Genomic DNA, 21,341 nt, shown 5'->3' with positions numbered 1-21,341 from the left:
TTCGGGTTCAAACCCCAGCTACACTTCTCCAGCCATTTTCATCCCCTGAGCCCTGAGCTAATCAGATTGGAGGGTGACATTGTAAGGACCTTAAGGCAACACTGTGGTTTAATAGTCAAAATATGGTTCTTACATGCAGCCCATAGAATTGTTTTCAGTCACTGAAATGTACTGGTATAGAAACTGAATTGCATATACCTCTAGACAGGCAGCAGGAATGCTGTTAAACACAGATGGGTAAGAATTACATTTCAGTTTTATTTTTTAAAATAAGAATTTACCAACAACCATAAATATTTCCATATTCTAGAAGGAAAGAATCTGCAGTTTTAGAAACCTGACTGTGACAGAAACAAGATCAATCAATTTATATCTATGTGTGTTTACCTGTGTATTCATCCATGTTGGTTCTGGATTAGAGTTGCAATTACTTTTCCCTGAAGGTGTCCTCTTATTTTATGCCTATACAGTAGGTAGACACAATATTGTCCATTTCATACTCAGAATTGCAGTATCTGTAGAATTTGGCAGATTCTGACAGAGGAGGACATTCATTTCAGTTTGCTTTTGAAGACATTATCAAAATTCACAAATGCCTTCAGGACAAAAAAGATTGGTTTTAAAAAAATAATAAAATATGGGAGAAAGTGAAATAAACAGCTTTCCCCATCTAAATTATCTGTCTTGCACAGCTATATTGGCTAAATGGTTTTTAATTCACTAATGCACCGCTTTCTGGTTGTCTGACAGGAACATTGAAATATTGGCATGACATTTAGTATGCAATAGTCCCATGTGTCTGAAGAAGGAAGGGCATCAGTATACATAAATTCATCAGCATAATAATGTCTTCGGGGATTCCTCCTTTTTAAAAGGGAGAGGAAAATAATTATACATATATCCTTACCTGACCATGGCAAGACACCCAGATAAAAAAGAGGCAAGCAGGTGAGAATGATATTCTGCTCATTATATCTTAAAACAACCCAGGCATCACAAGGCACATGAATAAAACACAAGAAACAGTGCTGGAATATACGGATTCAGAAATATAATCTCAGAAGACTGGTAACTATGTTAGAAGTAATAATATCCATTGCTACTAATACATGGGAAGTGAGGGAGATGGCAAATCATTACAATATTCCAAAAGGTAGACAGACGATGGAAACACACTGATATTTCCTTCTATACTTTTATTCCCCTTGCAATAAAACCTATGGTGTACATTTGAGGAGATCTGTGACACTGGTAACTGTTTCACTGAAAATTACGGAGACTAGTTGCAACTACCTTTTTATGGTATGCATATCACATTGGATTTACATCGTATACAAAATATAAACTAAGATTGCAAAAGCCACAGAGAAAAAAAGGCAGTAGTGTCTTTAAAGTCATATGTTGAGAGAAAGTAGGCTACATTAAGGATTGATAGATTCTTGTGCTGAGACATCCTGAATTGAAAAAGCTCAAAAAAGAGATAGTGGAAAGTTGTCAAAGCTAATCTGCAGACTGATACACAGAAGACAGACTAGAGTAGCCCCAGTGAATCGATTAGTGAATACATCAACACATAGTTAAAATCCCACAGGTTTGAAAGGTTTACTCATGTTGGGAATGACAATAAGATTTAGGCCCAAATCAGTCAAATATAGCAGGGTCGTTATTTTGGGGTGTAATATTTGTAACTAATGGAGACACCAGCCCTATTCTCTTTTTAAACTTCTGCTTTTTTAAATGCAAATATGCTGAGCTGCCTCCAAAACCCAATTGTTTGTGTGCTTTTCTAAAAAGAAAAACAATACAGTAAATTTCATATGTCACAACACTGTCACAAAGATGGAATGTTAAGAAGAAATTGGCACTACTTTGGGGAGATGCAGGCTAAGGAATGGAATGCAATAAATTTTAATAACATGAAGCAGCTCTCCTGGAAAAATAGCCACATATGTTTCTGCTAGACTAAATTTGTCGATATGTGCTTGTTTAAAAACGTGTAAGAAATCCTACAGACAACCTCTCTCCTGGAACAGCAGGGGACGTGATACTGCTCATCACATCTTGCTTTTTGTTTTTTAAATTTGGCTGCATCCCTGCAAATGAATATTCATATCCACACGAGTTCCCTCTGTCTTCTATGTACAGTACAACAGAGATCATTAACACAGCACTGATAATATTCTACCAGTTACCAGCAGGCTCCCACAAAAGACAATAATTGGCAAACCACAGGAGAAGCACATTCAGGTCTATGGGGAGCTTTTAAGTCCCAGACACAAGGCAAGCTCAGATTTTTGAATTTTTCCATCCTTATTGACATCACAATGGCGAAGCAGGATCTGACGGAACTTGTCCAGATCTGTTCCACTAATGCTGGGCTACAAAGGAGGGGAAAGGAGACATATTTTTAGAAGACAAAATATTATTTCTCAATAGCAGTAGAGTTAGGTAATCTTAGGTCCAAAACACACTGCAAAAATAATCCAGTTTGGGATTACTTTAACTGCCTTGGCTCAGTGCTAGGGAATCCTGGGAATTGTACTTCATTGTGGCATCAGAGTTCTCTGGCGTTTATCACACGGAGGTTTTTGGGGATTTTTGCAGTTCAGATCCGAGGTGACTATGGGTCCAAGATGCAAATTCATGTCATAACATGAATGTGTTATCAGACTTTCCTTTCTATGGGCGCTCCTTCTGTGGGGCTTCCGCAGTGATTCCAAAATGACCCCTCATTTTGGTGAAATCGGAAAAAAGGTGAATTCACAGAATTCGCTTTCAGGCTCACTTCGATTTCACTTCGAATTGGTCTGGTGTGGAAGATCATTCCGATGTCGCCCCCCTTGGCCCCCTGCGTCCTGCTCCTTCATCCCCCCCTCCTCCTTCATGCCATCTCGTCCTGTCTGACACCTATCCCATCATCCCCTGCCTGCTCCTGCATCCCCATCTCGTCCTCTCTGCCACCTATCCCATCATCCTCTGCCTGCTCCTGCATCCCCATCTCATCCTCTCTGCCAGTCTGCCACCTATCCCATCACCCCCTGACTGCTTCTTCAGCCTGATTAAGGATGACAGCTAAGGAGGGGGCAGGGAAGGAGGACAGTGTCCAGAGCCCCACTGAGCATGTGCAAGGGTCCAAATTTGAATGCAAGAGTCCAATTCAAATCGTTGAATCCACATGGTATGCACCGGTGTGGTAATACAATTTGCACTCACTGTGCTTTGCATGAATCCGCATCATGTAACTTGCCTTGGATTCGATTCCCCCTCCATTTGGAAGGACAATGGAAGGGCAAGCAGGTGTGATAAAACATTCATGTTACAATGTGAATTCGCATAGCTGAACCAGGAGTCACCCCAGATCTAGAAGGCTAAATATCTCACAAAATTACAGTTCCCAGAATTCCCTAGCACTGAGCCAGGACAGTTAAAGTGGTCTCAAACTGGATTATTTCTGCAGTGTGTTCAGGACTTCAGATTCTGGGCATCTAGAGCATTGATTTATCTTTTAAACAGGTTGCACCCCACCGCCACCATATAACACACAAAAGGCCAAATTTTCAAAATTGAGAACCAGCCCAATCTCATTTCCCCCCATAAAATGTGGTTTGTGTGACTCCTGGAAGGAGCCAGGAAGCAGAAAATTGGCTCCCAACCCCATTAATGTTGCTCATCCCTACACTAAAGGATCACATGCAAAGTGGCCAGCAAATATCCTTAAAAGTAACTGAGAAGAACCTAAAAACAATGAGATAATTAAAACCATAAAATATAACAGTAATCAAAACGATTAGTAGAATACTTAAAAAGGAAAAGGAGTAATGAATGGGAAATAATGGGTCTGTGATCCTGCCTGGATGCACTCTGTATCTTCTCTAAACATGATTCCTGTCAAATGAAATGTAATATTAGTATATTATTTGCAGACAAAACTATGGTTGGGTGTGTGTGTGTGTGACAAGGATGATGCAAGAAACAGACATTATGATCAAAGTCCTACAGGACTTCTTCCTACAGAGCTCTGAAGGGTTTCCATTCAGTTCTCTGATTGAGAATGCTCTATGCTACAGATGGCTTTTTTCTTTGTGTATGTGAGGAATATTCTTTTTATCAGTGAAAAGAATGGAGTAGTTCATCGTACCTGGGAATCTATCTGCAGATCACAGCTCCCACATACTGCTATAACTGGGTCACTATATTTAAAAGTATAAAAGCCGAATTTCTACATCCCTAGCACAGTGCTCTTCCCATGCAGTTCTATATTTTCCCCTCACCTTGGAAGTTGGCAGGGTGGGACTATTGTTGCTGTTTGTTGTTGTTCTTGTTGTGTGCCTTCAAGTCATTTCTCACTTATGGAGACCCTTTCATGGGGTTTTCTTGGCAAGTTTCTTCAGAGGGGGTTTGCCATTGCCATCCTCTGAGGCTGAAAGAATTCTGACTTGCCCATTGTCACCCAATGGGGTTTACCAAGCCAGGATTTGAACTCTGGCCTCCAGAGTCATAGTCGAATGCTACACCACACTGGGTGCTGCTTACAGGGAGGTAATTTAGATAATGAAGAAGCAGCTGGTCTTGGTTCTGAGGAGAAGAAAATGAAGATGCATTCACAGAAAGTGTGCAGTCTCCTTTCCTTTACCCCAGGAACCCTGACCAGCTGCATCTTTTTCATCTGAACACCTTTTCCTCTTTATCTGTAAGCATACAGACCCTCCCAAGGCAGCTGCTAGGGGAGGAAGGTTTTGGGTATAGAATAGCTCATTCAAAAAGAGAGATACACATGCATAACTCACACTTGTATGCATATGTGTCACTAACTGGGTCCCACTCAATGAAAGCTAAATCCATACCATAACTTTTAAAAATCTCTATTACTAGTTTGTCCAGGTACACAATTAAGAAAGAGACATTTTCCTATCTTTTTTTTACTTTTTTGCATACAAAATATTCAATCAAATATTTGTTTTATGATGTGTGCCTTTATGCTACTGAACTAAAATACTGGCAGCGGGTAGGCTTTGAGGTACTTTTGAACTCTATGACTCTAGGCAATGCTTCTCACAAAAGCCTGAAGGAAACAAAACATGAATTGAATAATTAGCAAGTCACCTTGACAAGTTCCATCATATCTTTTACAAATCCATCCACTTCTGGGCCTTCCAGTGCTCCTGTCTTACTCTGGAATATAGAAAAATCACACAGTTTTGCAGACTCAAAATGCATTGTACACAAACAATTTCCTGCCACTCCTCTTTCTATCAGCATTATCATCAGCCTCCCAAACTATATGCTTACTAGTGTCCTATGTCAAATGAGAAAGCAACTACAGTACATATTTGTTTTCTTTTCCAAATAAGACTCTCATGGTATTTGCACTACCCATCTTATTTGTCCTTTTAAATTGATGTGTATTTTAAGCAATGCGTTTAACTGAGGTTGTTTGTTAATTGTTGTTGTCCCTCACCTCGATCCATGGGGAGAGGTGGGTAAGAAATAAATGTATTATTATTATTATTATTATTATTATTACATGTTGGTTGGTCATTAGAGATGATTTAAACATTGACAGAGGAAAATATGACACCTGTGGCCCTGTTTCTCCTAATTTCTGCTATAACAGACACATAGATTTTACAGTTCATACAGCATGTTAGGAACTGTCCAGTGTATTGTGATATCTTCTTTGTAGCAAGAACCTTTTTCTATCCAACGCACTGAGATAGCAGCAGGTATAAGTTACTATATATGTACTATACCTATATCTACATAAGTCCATAGGAACATAGGCTGAATACATGGAAGATCAACCAAGTTAAGGAAAGAGCCAAAGACAATATGAATAACTAATGTTTTACATACTCTGTTGCTAATCATGTCAAAATTAGGGAAAGTTTCACTGGCTTACTCAAGTAATTTGAATTATTGATAGGCATACATTTGCTGACATGTTTGCCGACAGAGTACAGGTTGGAAGTGATGCATTGCTGATGGAAGCTTTCATATGGATCTATCAGAAATTTCTGGCTCCAAATTACCACCACATTCCTGTCTTCGGAAAGTATCAAATAGTCAGGAAAAACATCAGGGCATGACTATCAGATCTAAGGAAGGGAACCCAAAGGCTTCTCATAACACTCAGCTTGGGAGCATCAAGGGGAGGTCACCCCATTATAAGATGGCCACTCAATTATTTTCTCAGCAGATCATTCAAGTAAGTCATCTTCATTTGTAAACTGGGCAAAACAATCCTGCATAGCCAACATGACATTAACATGGTTTTTTTATTGTCAGGAAGGTTTACAACAGTGTCCATTTGACAGCAGTGAGTGAGTGAGATCACATCTCCATGAGCACACTATCTATCTTACACAACAGAGATAAATTGTGCAAGTCAGTTTTGCATCAAAGTCATGAGATAATTGTAAATAATTTCAAAATAAGGTATCTAAAAATTTAACAAATAAAGTATGGAAAAATTCAAAGTCATAGCTGTGTTCGTCTGGAAAATCAGTATGCAAAGAGATTTTGTATCATCTTTGAGGCTAAATGAAAGAAAGAAGCTGGGAGCATGAGATTCTGTAAACTTGAATTTCCTTCCTCAGATGAATGGGGTGTCTTGCCATGGTCAGGTAAGGAACATTATCTTTCCAGGAGCTTGATTCTGTCTAGGGCAGGAATGGGAATCATATGGTCCTTCAGCGGCAGACATTGGACTACAATGTCCAACATTCTTCACCTCCGGTGATGCTGTCTAAGACTGCTGGGACTTGCAGCCCACTGGGCATATAAAGTGAGGTATATCTCTGCGAATCTGGATTGGATCAAGTTTCCTAGTCGTATTCGAATGAGTTCCATCATTCCCATTACAAAAGGGAGTAAACGGACTCAGTTTTTCTTGACCCATGTTCTCATTCCCATTGATAGTTCTCCATTGTATTTTGACGCAGACTTTTTTGTTCCCCATTCCCATTGTCTTTCTGGAACTGTTTTTTTTACAGCTGTCAATCAAGCACTTAGGCGATTAGACATCACAGTGACGTCTAATCCCCCCCTCGTCTTCTTATCCTCCCTTCTTCTTCAAGCCACCCCAATATGCAGCAGCCAGCCACCCCTTTTCTGTCTCAAAAAAGGAAACAAGGCTGGATGCAGGAGCCACGTTCAGGGTTTGGGGTTTCTCTCTCTCTCTTTTTCCTATCTGCTCACAAATAGTTTTCGCCAGCTTCCCTTTCTCCATATCCCTTCTCCTCTTTCCTTTCTTTTCCCCTCCCTCTCCAAAAAACCTAGTTTAACTTTCTTCTTTAAAAAAAAAAAGTTTTACACACCACTGGGAAAAGGCTAAGCAAATGGGGGGAAATGGCGCTGTGAATGCCAGGAAAGGACAAAGCTGGTGACACCCCTGGGACAGCCCCTTGAACATTGCTCCTCCCCCGATTCGGACATCCTTGTCATTCCCATTAATTTGCTGCGAATCAGACATGGCAGCTGGAAAAAAAAACCTCTGGAAAAGCGGTGTCAGGATAACCCAGGTTATCCACTGCTGATTTGGGTTTTAGCTAGAGAAATGGATCAAAGTTGGATCGAACACGGATTCAAATGGGAACTATTTTCCTTAAACAAGGATCGAATGCGAGTTCAAATGGGAACAATGTTCCTATAATCTGATTCTTGATTTGATTTATAGCCCAGTGGGAATGGGGCTCATCTGGAGGGTTAGTGGAAAAAAGAGGAAAAGGATGGACATAAAATCTGGATGTGCTTATTTATATGCATAGCTTGAAATTCAGAATTAATTACTATCAAAGCCATAGCCTCCTTAAGGATAACTCTACAAAGCTTTGATGTATTATTTGTAGACAGCAGAAGTCATTTATAAGAAATAATAGGTTACTTGCAATTAATTCCTTTTTGTAACTCTTTTTGTAGTGTAACTTTAACTTTTGGTTACTCTTTTAGTTGCAGGGTGTATGTGACCCCACTGCATAGATGTGTTTTGCCAACAGTTTATATCATTCCTAAAAGGAACCAGAAGTAACTAGTTTAGCTGTTGTTGAATTATGGAAAAGCAAAAAGTAGGTGTAATATATTTCTTTTTAAAAGTAATGTTCCAGCCTCTGGAACTAATCATTAATAACCCCAAGTCCAACTTACAACATCATAGTGTGCAAAGATTTTCTCAAAATCTCGCTTCCTCTCTTCTGCACTAGAAGCCTGGAGGGGGAAAAAGATATGGGTTTTAAGAAGCTGCCTTCAGAAAAGGAGGGTGGGGAGGCAACTAAGTACGCTGACAATTACTGCACTTACATCCAGTTTAAATTGAAGCAGAAAATTTTCCTGAAGAGCCAGGATCCTAAATGGAAAGAGACAAATCATTATTTTCTCAAATAGCAACTCCACAGAGATATATAGTTCTCTTTAACAGATTTCATAAATGAGGAGTCTGGAAATTCAAGGGTACTGACAGTCATTTTTGGAAACACGCTTGTTGTGTAAAAAGGTTGCATCTCTCCCCCGCCCCAGACTGAAGTTCTAAGTCTTTAAAAGCTACATGATAAAATTCCAACAGGGCACAGGGGGAACAACTGAAATAACTGCAGAGTCAACAAGCACATTCTGAAGAAGCTGTTGAGCCCAGAGTGACCAGATGTCATAGCTGTAAAGGAGAACAAGGTACCGCACAATGTAAGACATTCCAGAAAAATGTAGGACAAAAGAAAAGTTAACACCTAGTAATAGAAATATAAATTTATGCTTCTTAGTCATGTTCAAAATTGAGGACATTTTTGAGTTCCTCCTAAACAGAAAGCTGAAATGTAGGGCATCTCCGGGAAAGGAAGGGCATCTGGTCATCCTGGCTGAGCCATTCAAGCCTACCTTGCCAGATCATTCAAATCCAGTCGTCCATCCTTGTTTTTGTCAAAGAGCTTCATCTAAAATGTAAGAGAGTTTTTAAAAATGTAAATTTTAGGTGACCTAGCAAAGAAACATAATGAAATGTTACTGTTCAGAGAGATACTGCCTGTACAGTTTTGAGTGTTGCAACATGAATTCATGAGGCAGTATGAAGTCCTTCTCAGATTTTTTTCTAGGATATTTGGCCAAGGAGCATGCAGAGGAAGGAACTGGCAAAACCACCTGTGAACATTCATTGCCTAAGAAAGCTTTATGAATTCCTGGGGTTGCCATAAATCAGTAGGTGACTTGAAGGTGTGTGTGTGTGCGCGCGTACGCACACACACACACACACACACACACAAACACACACATCGATTTTTGTTACTGTTGGTAAACACAAGAGCCAAGGGTTACTTTATTGAAACTGCAGCTATAACAATAATTAACTAGTCTGAGGGGCTTCAAGCTATATCGGAAACTACCAGAATTTACTTTCAAAAAGCAACTTCCCATACATAGTTAAGCCTCATGAGTAAATTTGGCATTGGCAAAGACTTTGCCTCAGCAGAAATGTCTTCTGGGTAGGAAAATTCAGGCACCAGAGTGCTCATCCTGATGACTAGAAGAGGCTTTTTCCTCTCTCGGCAATATATTCAGATTTTGCTTAATTATATTCTGATAGCTCCCATCCTGGCTGATTCACTTCTTATTGCTATCGCCCTCCTTTCCCAGCTACTATTGCAGGGCACAAGAAAATGAACATTTATTTTTCAGAAAGAAGGGAAGGCTGAGGAAGATATGGATTGAATGAAAGCATGAATAATTCATGGTAAAAGGGTGCTAAGAAACTGGATTTAATTTTTAAGTGGAGGTAGATGATTTGGCATATTACACAGATGGGTTGCAGTTCTAAAATATTCAGTACTGGGCTAGTATTTAACCTTTCTTTTATGAATGTTATTCCTTCCGTTATTATAATGCTCTGAAAAATCTCATGGCAGATATATTACCATTCATAACAATATTTTGCATAATGTCTCACCCACCTGTCCCTTAAACATCAGGTTCACTGTGCTAGCAGATAATTCTATCCATAAATGGATGTACACTTGCCACTTCCCCAGGCGATAGCACATACAGGGATGGTGCTACAGAGTTATTTTTCCTCCCAAAGATAAGCATTGCAAAAAAGCACTTTAGAGATGTGTGGTTTTATTCTGTGTTTACAAGTACACATGCAGAGCATTAGCAGAGGCAAACTAACATTTCTAGAAGGCAGACTTTTGCACAGCCCCTGGGTGTTATCAAGTCTGGAATTTTATAAAAATACCTCCAGAAATCCCTATCCCAAAATGCATCTGCGGAGGTAATCAGGTGGCTCTTCTTCCCTGGCATCGCTTGATCATAGAGGCCTCTAAGCAAGTCCTGCATCTATATTGTGAAGGTATGTCTCCTTATGACCCTAATGGAAAGGCATTATGGGAGATGCCCCTGGCTGCCATGATCTGAAAGTAGAGAGACCACGTAGGCAGCAAGCCTTAGTTAGGAGTTGCAAACAAGAAGATTCCTTCACACCTATGAGACAGATATATGATTGGGAGATGTTTCACAGATACAAGCCATTCTGGTTTCAATAGTTTTCCCATGGCAGAGGATGCCTATGGATCAAGTGATGTGTAAATTTGGTTTTGCTTTGATGCAGGACAACAACCTCCGCTGAGTACGTGACTAGGAACCTATTTAAGGTTCAGTTTTTCTTTTGTTCTGGGTTCCATGTTGGTGGCAGGCAGGCACTCTGTCAGTCTGCTTCTCCTGGCATGGTTCCATGCTCCCCTTTCCCCATTTCCTTTCATCGTGCTGCTGCATCTACCTTGATTCTGAGGGAAACTATCTCAGGCGAGTATTACCATTAGAAGGCCTTGTGTTCTCCCTCCACTTTTCCTCCCTTTCTTCTATTAGCCTTGAGTGATTGCATGAGTGAATGTATGTGTGTGAGTGTGTGTCCCCCTGTGCATCAATAAACTTGCTTAAAATTCAAAGACTTTGCCTTTGCGTCAGTTCCTGGAAACTCTGGTCCATTGGTATACAGGCTGGGATTCGGTCCAGAAAGGGTACTTGTAAGGAGCCCGATATTGGCGTGTTGAGCTAATTAATATTCCCCAAAATTTGAGCAAATATCCTTACATGGGCCCAGAACTGCACCCCCAGTTTCAGCTAACTCCAGTTAATGCCTCTGCACCTTTTCAAATCAGCACATTGCATTATATTTTTATACTACATTTCTCAGAATCCACCAGGAAGTGTGGCTACTGGGGGTTATATATCTCTGCACAGGATTAGAATGTTTGCTCTGATCAGGAGCAGCAATGGGTTTTTATGGGAGACTTCTGCCATTCTACTTGAAAGGGTCAGTTATAGCAGTGTTCATCTTTGCTTCCATGTTACAAGAATAAGTATTGCTTTCATGTAACAAAAACTCATGTGTGCCCTCTTCCCTTGCCTGCTCTCCTACTCTTCTGCAATGGATATGAGGAAACTGGATATCTTTCTTTACCGTTTAGATCAAACACAGTTTTCTGTGTCATCTGAACCTGAACTTATGGTATGGTCAGTAAAAAGAAGCCATCTTTAGAAATCATGTTTTTCAGTTAGCATGCATGTGTTTAATATTAATCATAGTTTGTCAGGATTTGGACAAATTGGCAAACTGCTGTTAATCTGAAATGAAAGAGAAAGTGTAAATACTCACAGCTCCATAAGGAGAGGGTACTTAACAAGCTTAGAAGGATAGGCTAGGCACCTTCTTGTCATGTTAAACTATGGTTTACTGCTACATTCAAATCTCTCTCTCTCTCTCTCTCGTGTGTGTGTGTGTGTGTGTGTGTATAATTACTCTTAAATCTCTACAGGAAACAGAATATAAATTCTAGGTGAGGTTGCTTTTTAGTTGTATGAGAAGCAGCTATGCAGTAGTACTCACAGGACTGAAGCACTGAATGGTTTCTATTATCAGGGGTGTTGATGTCACATTTTAGTCCTATCAAACTTCCCTGTATACTCCAAACTTAGCTGCAATTCTCATAGTACCTGAAGGGAAAATGGACTTATCCAGCAACAACACACTGTTCCAAGCCATCCCTGTTGTAAGGCAAGTATTTCGGAGTCTGCTTAGTCTTGAAGGGTCAATGAAGAGCCACCAGCTTTAGAAAATACCGGCTATTGGCAGATATGCAATTTATCAGGGCTGACTTGTTGATATCAGACAACATGCTTGCATTTTTGACTTGCTTATGGGTGTAGCTGTGAGGACTCTTGTGATGAGTACATGCCCTTCAAAGGTTACACCATGGATGATAGGCAGTAAACCTTTTTATTATTTCTACTTTCCTTTTTCTCCTTTCATAACTTGGTTTTTAGAATCTCCCCCCACTGCCTCCAAAATAGTATGTGTTCTGAAGCACAGCTCATTTTTATAAGAAAAAAACCCACATGTCATTGTCAAGAGGATTGGAAAAATATAAGATGGATGAAGTTGGACAATTGCTAGCCACAAAGCAGTTGTTTGAAAACAAAGGAGTGGTGGTCTGAAATTGTTGTTGTTGCGTTGCTCTAAGTCATTTCTGACTTATGGCAATCCTAAGATGAACCTATCATGGGAGTTTCTTGGCAGGTTTCTTCAGAGGGGATTTGCCATTGCCATCCTCTGGGGCTGAAAGAGTGTGACTTGCCCATGGTAACTCAGTGAGTTTACATGGCAGAGCTGGAATTTGAACCCTGGTCTCCAGTCATGGTCTATCACTCAAACCACTACATAGTCAAAACAAATCATTGGGTGCATCTCTAGCCACATGATGGACCCTGATTTGCTATGCCCCCTGGAACCAGGGAAAGGGATACACACATCTATGTATCCTCTGAGAAAAATAAAAACAAAATTATGTAGTAAGAAAAACAGCATTTTGCAGCCTTTCTAAAGTATGCTGCTTAATGTTTGCTACCAGAAGCAGACCAAACTTACATCTAAGTGCAAAGCATTATGTGAAATGATGAACCTTTATTTTCTTTGTATTAGAAATCATTATAAGCGTTTATATGCCTAAAAGATATACATATAAAAACAGAAACTAAAAGATAGTAGCCAAAAGCCTGAATTACACAAAAAGCATCAGAGAATGGGATGAATTTTTCCTGGTACCATTTTAACTAAGTGAACATGTCTCTTGAGAGAGTGTTCTATGATTTGAGTGCCACGAAAGAAGAGGCACCTAAAATATGGAACTTTCTCCTACAAACATGTTGAAGCCACTTGAATTATTTCAGATACATCTCAAAGAGCATTTTCAGGATATCTGAAAGGGCAGGGAGAAGGTAAATTATTTTTATACTCTATTCCTAGATCATTCATGTTGCAATTCTATATGCATTTATCTGGACTAAAGCCCAATAAAATCTGTGGGTTTGGCTTTTAAAATATGATGTGTGCTGTTAATGTTTTGAAAGTTGCATCTAAAACTCTGAACTGAGCCCAGAAAAAATGGAAACGAGCAATTTCTTTTTTAAAACTCTGGAATAATGCTTTTGTACTGGTCATAACAATTGCAAGTTTGTGTCTCATTCTGGTCCAGAAATGTTATTTAGAGATACTAAGTAATACTGTACTGCCTATGCCTAACTTTATTTTCACATAACTTAAAATCAGTTGATAAAATGATGACAACAACTGAAGCATCCTAACATTTCAAAATCTATGCTTCTTAGCCTCAGTTCCATCCTTGCCTTCCTTAAACAGTCACTAAAGCTTATGTAACTGTGCCCCAGCAGTGAGATTAGCTATATTTCCATATTGGCAAAAGACAGCACCAACCCTGCTACATGTCCTTATCTCACTTTCTCTTTGTACAGTACTTTTGACTGCAGACACAGGCTGGCTATTCTGGCTGCTGAGGGCCAAACATATACCATCCACAATATCCCAAGATCCTTTGCCTCACAAATCCATTTTTACAGTAATCCCATGGGCCAGCTAGGGTATCTAGCAATTGATATAGTGATGCAAATAACAGGCAATATGCTTTCTGCTTACCATGGTATCAGTATATTCTAGCAGCTTTGCCTTAGATATAGTTTTCTGATGTTGTTGAAAAAGATCTTGGAGAAAGTCCTGTTGTGAAAAAAGAAGCACAGCAGCAGTTCTTACTGTTTCAGATTTGCATGAAGAAATCGTATGAAATAATCAAGATCTGGCTCAACTAAGAGCCTAATGTTACAATCAAAGGATGCTAATTAACTATGAAAGAGTACAAGTAGAACTCATAGAAGAGTCTCTAGAGAACTTACTCTGAGCTCACCAGCAGAAATAAAACCACTGCTGTCCACATCATATTGTCGCCAAATCTACAGAGGGAGAAATTAGTAAAATATGATAATTGGAGAACAGATGTTTAAGATGTAATTTTACCACAGCACAACCTTGTTTGTGGATGTGCTAAAGAGCATTAAAACAATGTTTGGATAGTTGCAGCAGTAGCAACTTGTGCAGCAGATTATACCATGGAGAGTTTCACATTCATGCTTCTCACACAAGCAGCCTTGTTGTACAAGCAGACAACACATTTTCCATGATGGCCCTCTACCTTAGGGTCCAGCAGAACAGCACCTATGGGGCTTTCTGCTCCACCACTGTTTAGCTGCATCTTGAATATGGCTATTGCATGCCCTCCAACTGTTCCAATTTGGCAGGAATAGTCTTGAATAAATCTCTGGTGTCCCATTTTTTTCAGCAACTGCTAAGATGCTCCAGTTTTCTCTCTCTTCCTCTCACTTTCCCCCTTTGCCCCAGCTTACTTCATTTGCTGCAAACTGAATTCAAAGTGCAAAAGTAGTTTTCCACCAATTAACTCAGCAGGGGGAGAAACTGCTGCAGCCTTTCCTAGCTTGTGTGCTCTTGCACATTAATAATTTTTGTCATGTTGACCACACTCTGATGTTGCTTGCCCATATTTGTGTTCATTTTTATCTGTAAACTGTTTGAGATATGCTATTGGGTAAGAGAATATATTGTTAAGAAAGGCAGCAACAGGATGGGGTTCAAATGAGACTTTATTATAATCCTCCCATGGATTATACAGCCCAAGGTAGTAGATTTTGTGTGCCATGAGCAGGCAGCAAAATAGTTGTTTATTTAATTTATCCAATTGCATTTTAATTGCCAAGCAGAAGAAGAAAAACTGGTGCGATTTTCTACCTCTGGTGTCAAAATAATTTGGTTGATTTAAGATACCCATGCCTTGATTTTTGGACAAAATGATGGGATGAGCTTCTTTATTGTTTAGTCATAGAACCACCTGAGAGAGCAAGTTATTGGACAGAAGATAATATCCATCATTAAACCAAGCCTCTCTGTTCATGAACTAGGTGCATCTGAATCAGAAATCATCCATGCATAATTTCCTCAGGATTCTGGTGGCTCTCTCAGCATGAGGCCATGCTAGGCTAGTTCTGTATTATACAGCAGCAATGGGCAACCACTTCCAAGACACAAAGCAAGGCGGAATTGCAGACTTGCTGTTCTATGTCCCACATTTTTGCTTGTCTAGAACTTGACAATTATCACCACCTTGACTTAATGGGTGCATGTGTTGCAATGAGTACAAATCCCAGTCATATCTATTCAGATGGAATTCCTATTGAGTTCAATGAGATTTGTTCCCAAACAAATGCACACACAACAGCAGGCTGTATTATGCATACGTACACACACACACCCCTCATCATTTCAGCAGTGACAATATGCAATTGTTTTCTGACAGTATCTTTTATTTGAAAGACTGAGAAAGACAGTACTCTACATCCACCCAGGAATTATTGACAAATTTGTCTAGAGGAAGCATGTAATCAGATTTAAATGATTTTTCACCTTTAATCTGGACATGATGTTACCATGGCTGCAGATTAGTTACTTTTCAGATGAATAACAAAATTACTCCAATGACTACATGGCTAATTGTGCTCTTTTCTTCTCAGTTATCCTTAAGGTAATTAATTGTAAGCTGTACCTTGAGAATTAAATGGCATGCCAAGATCAGAAAATATTTGCAAAAATTATTTTCTCAGTGTGACTGATCTGCTGAAAAGGAAGAGTCTGTGCTCCTCCATACAAAATAAACAAGGTATCTCCTGTGTGATACACTGAAAATGTTGAATAGCCCTCTCAAAGGTCATGAAGTCCTGCATTTTCAGCTTTTAAGTGGTTAATTTATGAGCCTTTGACACTTATGACCATCCTGTTGTTAAGCTTGCTATCCCTCTTACAAATCTCATACTTAAAACTGCTTTGTTCTGAATTGGGAAAGGACTGGTGTGTGGTACTGAACATGTGTGGTGCTTTCGTCCATGTAGTAAATTGTCACCTGAAAAACAGATCTACATGAGGAAAACTAAATGAGAGAGGGGAGGGCAACCCTCCCCCAAATTCTTGACCTTCTGATCAAATTAGGAAGCTGCCCCCTGTATCCTTTTGTATAATGTGTGATTGGCTTCCTACATATAGTGTTTACCTAGATCTATTCTAATATCCTAGACAATGTGTCAGATCTCCACCCCCACAGCCAACGCCAGGTTTTATACTGCCTTTGGAAGACACAGAGCATTCTGTGAAAGAGAACTAGATTCTAATTTCCAAATGGGCAACATGAGAAGGAGTGGTGGGAAGAATCCTGGCCAGAATCCTGTTGTGGTATTGCGTGCTCATAGGTGGATATGCATCTGTGGGAAATAGAATTGTGGATATGCACAATGTCCTTATCCAGTGGAGGGCTGCTGTTACATAATTACATAGCAGAACTGGCAAAGGGACCAGTGTACAATGGGGTTGAAGTGAATTAGGACAGATGCACTACAGTCCCGATGTACATCAAACTCTCTGGACAATGTCCTGTTACGCATCTTTACATTTCAGTAACTGGGTTTCTTAGCACCTCTGATACTTAACTAAGTGCACACAAATTTATATTGAGTGAAATGTCATACAGGATTCTACCCCTTGTTTTTAATGATTTGAGATAATATAGCTTCCCTTCTCATGCCAATGGAACAGCTGGAGAGTCAATAAGAGATTTTCTCCATGCAGAGAATGGCACAGAACTCTCCATTACAGTTTTCTTGCTTCTTGGAGAAGGTAGAAATGGGTACTGGGGGAGGAGGAGGAAGGACCAGATGGGATGGGATGAGATTTGGAGCAGAGACTTACCCCATTGCATCATCCAGACTATTGGATTGTTGGGGCCTCCAGAATCAATAGAAGTGTCCACCTCTGAGCTGGAGTGTGGTTTGCTTTGTGCTTGTATTGTGAGCTGTATTTCCAACATTATAAAGTACAAAGGCACTAGACTTGAAATAGCATTACTTTGTGTGTGTTTTTTGTTAAAATGAAAGCTGATAATATTCTTTATCTTGCATGCAATATGCAACTGCACAAATGTTTCCAAAAACTCATCTGTGACAAGAGACTGCCTGTTGTCTCTCTCTCAGGGTGCTTCACAAAGAATAGGGAGAGATTGTGCTGAGGTTTGAAAGAGATAGGAAGCAAGGAATGGGAGGATTTCTAAAGTGAAATGCACACATGTCGGCTTGACTCTCTGTGAACCAGTGGCCAAGTTTTAATGCAGTAGTAGAATTAAGTACGGAAAATTGGATGGGGGGGGGGTAGAGAAATTAGATTATGTGCTCCTTAGAGCTCTATTGTCTTTTTGTTCTAAACTATGCTCTTCCATTCCTCCTCTATACCTGATGGGGCAGATGTGGGTTTAGACAAAAATGGGTCTGTTGCAAGCCCATGCAGATTGAGTCTCAGTGTATGTCCAATATACCAACCATAGTTAATACTGCACACGTACACATGCCAAAGTCAGCACCACCGGGTTACCCACCCGCATGAACTCCACACTGTTGTCCAGAGGCGTTTCTCGTCGGAAAAGCAGCAGAAAGTTCTCATCTTCTGGCAAGATCATATTTGCAAGCTACAACAACAACAACAACAAGAACAACAACATGGTTTACATCTCCCTCTGTATACTGCTTTGGAGTATATGGTACAAGAACAAGCAAGGGGACAGAGAGAGAGAGAGAGAGAGAGAGAGAATGAGAGAGAGAGAGAGAGAAAGTAAAACTGCAGCAACAGCAGCAAAACAGTCTAAAACAAACAATTTATTTTGTGTTCCAGGGCAGTCTTCGCCAGTGTGAGTTCCAAACTGGTACTAGTAGGAGGCAGAAGTGTCAATAGGGTGGTGCAGGGGATGTGGAGCACACCAGATGACACCTCAAAGGAGGGTGGGGTGGTTGCTCACCAGGGTGCCTCTGACATCCAGTGGGTGCTGATGCTGGTGGAAATTTGGTGTTGCTGCCACCTAACAGACCCTTCTGGATCTGGGAGAACTGCTGGTCAGGCTGGGAAAGGAAGGTGTCAGCAGCAGCAATGGGCAAGAACTCCTCCCATTCTGAAAAAAGAAAGAAGTCCATGGCTGACCCTGCCGCCATTGCTTCTGTTTTTTGCCCAGCCAACAGCTCCACTAGACCTGGAAGGGGGTGTCAGGTGGCAGAAGCACCTACCTCTACCAGTGGTTGCTGGTAGGAAGGACTTGCCCTCTTTTGGTGAGGCTGCTGGCCAGATGGGAAAGAGAGTAGCCTCTATTTCATGCTCGGCCAGCAGCCCTGCAAAACTTGGAAGATCCTGCCAAGCAGCAGCAGCACCTCATAATCTCCTCCACACAGTTGTTGTGGTTTGTGGAGGGGGGCACCTGGGATGCATTGCGAGCAGCCTGGGGGGGGGGGGTGACAGTATGAGTTACTGCACTGGAGTGACCAAGTCTAGTGATGCCACTGTCAAGAGGTGAATGCCAATGGATAACAAAGGGCACCAGGCTGCATTCACTTATATAATCATACAGAGATGCTCAAAACAAATATTTATGAACCAATGCATATACAATATCTATCTCCCCTTACAATAAGGCTCCTGAAAACTTGACAATAGTGTAAACTGAATCTCCCCCCCCCCCCTCAAAAAAAGCTTCATTGCATTCAGAGAGAAGCACTGAGAATGTGGGCAATGTGTTTCCATCCTTAGCAGTGAGCACTCCTGACACAGAGCTCTCTGGTAATGGTGGCATTTTAAAAAGTACACAATTTTACTGCAATGTGAGGAAGAGAGGATGGAAAACCTAATCTCTGGTCTCTGACTGGAGATAACTACAGCTTGGAAGCAAGGAGGCCAGACTGTAAACTCCTGGGTAACAGAGGTTCTCTTGTCTCCAAATTAAAAATTTTGGACACATGGTTTAATATGACATGATCCAGTGTTAATGGTGACACATATATTATGGTGTAGTTTTAATTCATTTACCAATTGTGGTCCATTTTTCTAAAGTTTCAAAATGAAAGACAGCCAGGTACCTCTTGTATTTGTAAGCGTCCATCTGCAGTTACATCATAGGCTGACATAAACCGTTCTTTCACTTTTTGAACTCTTTCTTCAGTTATGGTGCTCTGCAATATAAAAAGCAGAAAATTGGCCTTATGGTTACAGAGGAAACCAATTTCCTGAGTGTAATCCATTTTGTCCTGTCTCTTTGTTTTTGGTTTCCTAATAAATCATTTCTGTTTGACATACTTTGTACCTTGTTTTGACATCTTCTTTTGATGCATGAAAATAAAACACAGACTCTCTCTCACGCATAGTATATCAAGTGTTATTTGGGAAACCACAATAACTACACAATCCCAAGAGCTCAAGTTCTCCAGCTCCCTTTTCTTGATCTTCCCTATCATTCCTCTGAACTACATTTCATATGGTTCTTTGTAGAAAATTATTAAAGCTCATAAATAACCCATTAAAAGTATAGTTGTCACTTTTTAAAAAGCAGTGAATGCCAGTGCTGTTGATTTAAGCAGAAGTCTAATGAATAATGATTAATGCATAATTGACTAATAAATGATTTTGCCACCATTTTAATATTTTGAAGGAGCATTTTTAGAGTTTGGAGGCATTTGAAGGACAAATAATTAATTATTTTCAAAAATAGAATCATAGAATTGTAGAGTTGGAAGAGACCACAAGGGCCATCCAGTCCAACTCCTTGCCAAATAAAATCAACGTTCAAGCAATTTTACTGTTGCCACTAAGTAGTCCAATGTGTTACTTTTTTAAAGCAGCAGCAGCAGCAGAAGTAATAAAATGTACTTTTATTCAAAGTAGCACTAAGACACTTTAAAAGTGACATTTTCTTGATCATTAATACATAGTTTGCTTGAGAAGAGAACATGTGTCAAGGTAGGCTGGGGTCCCATTCTCACTAACCCATTTGCTCTGGATAACACTGGGCAGATCCGGTTGCCCCCATACCGAATCTCCCTGGGTAGAAGTCCTGACTACCTTTTACCTCGATCGATGCAAGTTCACATTTGCAGTACCACTTTAAAATGGAGCCTCCTTTGTTATCAATCAAATTCACTTCCACTTTCATCAAAGATGACATATTCTACAGCGATTGGCCAACCAAATGGGTGCTTTCCTCTCTCCTTTTTTAAAAAAAATCTGGTGGCAGTGTGCGCATAGTCTATCAACTTGTCAAATTTAAAAACCTCCAGGTGTGTGTGTGTGTGTATTGTGTGTATTTAGGTCATTACAGATTATGGCAACCCTAAAATGACCCCATACTGGGGTTTTCTTGGCAAGATTGGTTCTGAGGAGATTTGCCATTGCCTTTCCCCGAGGCTTAGAGAATGTGACTCCCCCAAAGTCACCTCATGGGTTTCTACAGCCTTCCCTCTGAATGCCAGCCTCTAGCTTCCCCTTCGCTTCCAGCCCAGCATTTCCTCCTCTTTGGAACCTCTTTCCTTCCCGTCCCTTCAAGCCCAATGCCATCTCTGAAGCCCTTGCCTCCCCCCATGCCAGCCTCTTCCCTACCAGCCCAAAGCATGTGCATAATCTGTCACAATAATAATAATACCTCACCTCAGAATGCCATCTCTGCATCCTCTTTCTTTGCTTTCCTTCCAATTGCCACCCCAGAATGCCTTACATACACATATACTGTACATACACATATGTAGCAAAAGCATTCACACATTGCATCAATGTGGCAAAAGTCATTCAGCATGTCATCGGTGGGACCATCCAGAGGTACAGAACTGAGATAATGGATACAGATGTGGAAATCTACCCCAGACTGTATCAGAAGCTCCCTGGACAGGAAAAAGCCCAACTCTCCGCCTTGTGTTTAAAAACTTGCAGAAATTAATGAGAAATAGACCAAGAAAAAATATTTAACCTACGGATATGAGAAATAGCCCTAAGTACAGAAATTTTAAATTTAATATAGTGTACATTTTGAACTGCATCCCTTTTAACTTCTGTAAGCCCCCTTGAGTTCCAGACTGGGAAAAGGGTGGGATATAAA

At 40.3% G+C, this 21,341-nt stretch overlaps 1 protein-coding gene across 1 annotated transcript in view; it reads right to left on the bottom strand.

Annotated features, from left to right (window-relative positions):
* Positions 1–1,036: 1,036 nt before the first annotated feature.
* SCGN (secretagogin, EF-hand calcium binding protein) overlaps positions 1,037–21,341 on the bottom strand; it is a 30,902-nt gene continuing 10,597 nt past the window's right edge. The window contains exons 3-11 of the mRNA XM_042464231.1: positions 19,336–19,428; positions 17,814–17,903; positions 14,224–14,280; positions 13,970–14,047; positions 8,866–8,921; positions 8,296–8,341; positions 8,143–8,202; positions 5,104–5,172; positions 1,037–2,378 (exon numbers count right to left, since the gene is read on the bottom strand). Of these exons, the coding sequence (XP_042320165.1) occupies positions 2,250–2,378; positions 5,104–5,172; positions 8,143–8,202; positions 8,296–8,341; positions 8,866–8,921; positions 13,970–14,047; positions 14,224–14,280; positions 17,814–17,903; positions 19,336–19,428 (678 nt within the window). The 3' untranslated portion in view covers positions 1,037–2,249. The remainder of the gene's footprint in view (positions 2,379–5,103; positions 5,173–8,142; positions 8,203–8,295; positions 8,342–8,865; positions 8,922–13,969; positions 14,048–14,223; positions 14,281–17,813; positions 17,904–19,335; positions 19,429–21,341) is intronic.

This window comes from Sceloporus undulatus, chromosome 4 (assembly GCF_019175285.1).
Source record: "Sceloporus undulatus isolate JIND9_A2432 ecotype Alabama chromosome 4, SceUnd_v1.1, whole genome shotgun sequence".
Taxonomy (NCBI): Eukaryota; Metazoa; Chordata; class Lepidosauria; order Squamata; family Phrynosomatidae; genus Sceloporus; species Sceloporus undulatus.
Note: the sequence above shows the minus strand (reverse complement) of the source record. Positions and strands in the feature narration are given on the sequence as shown.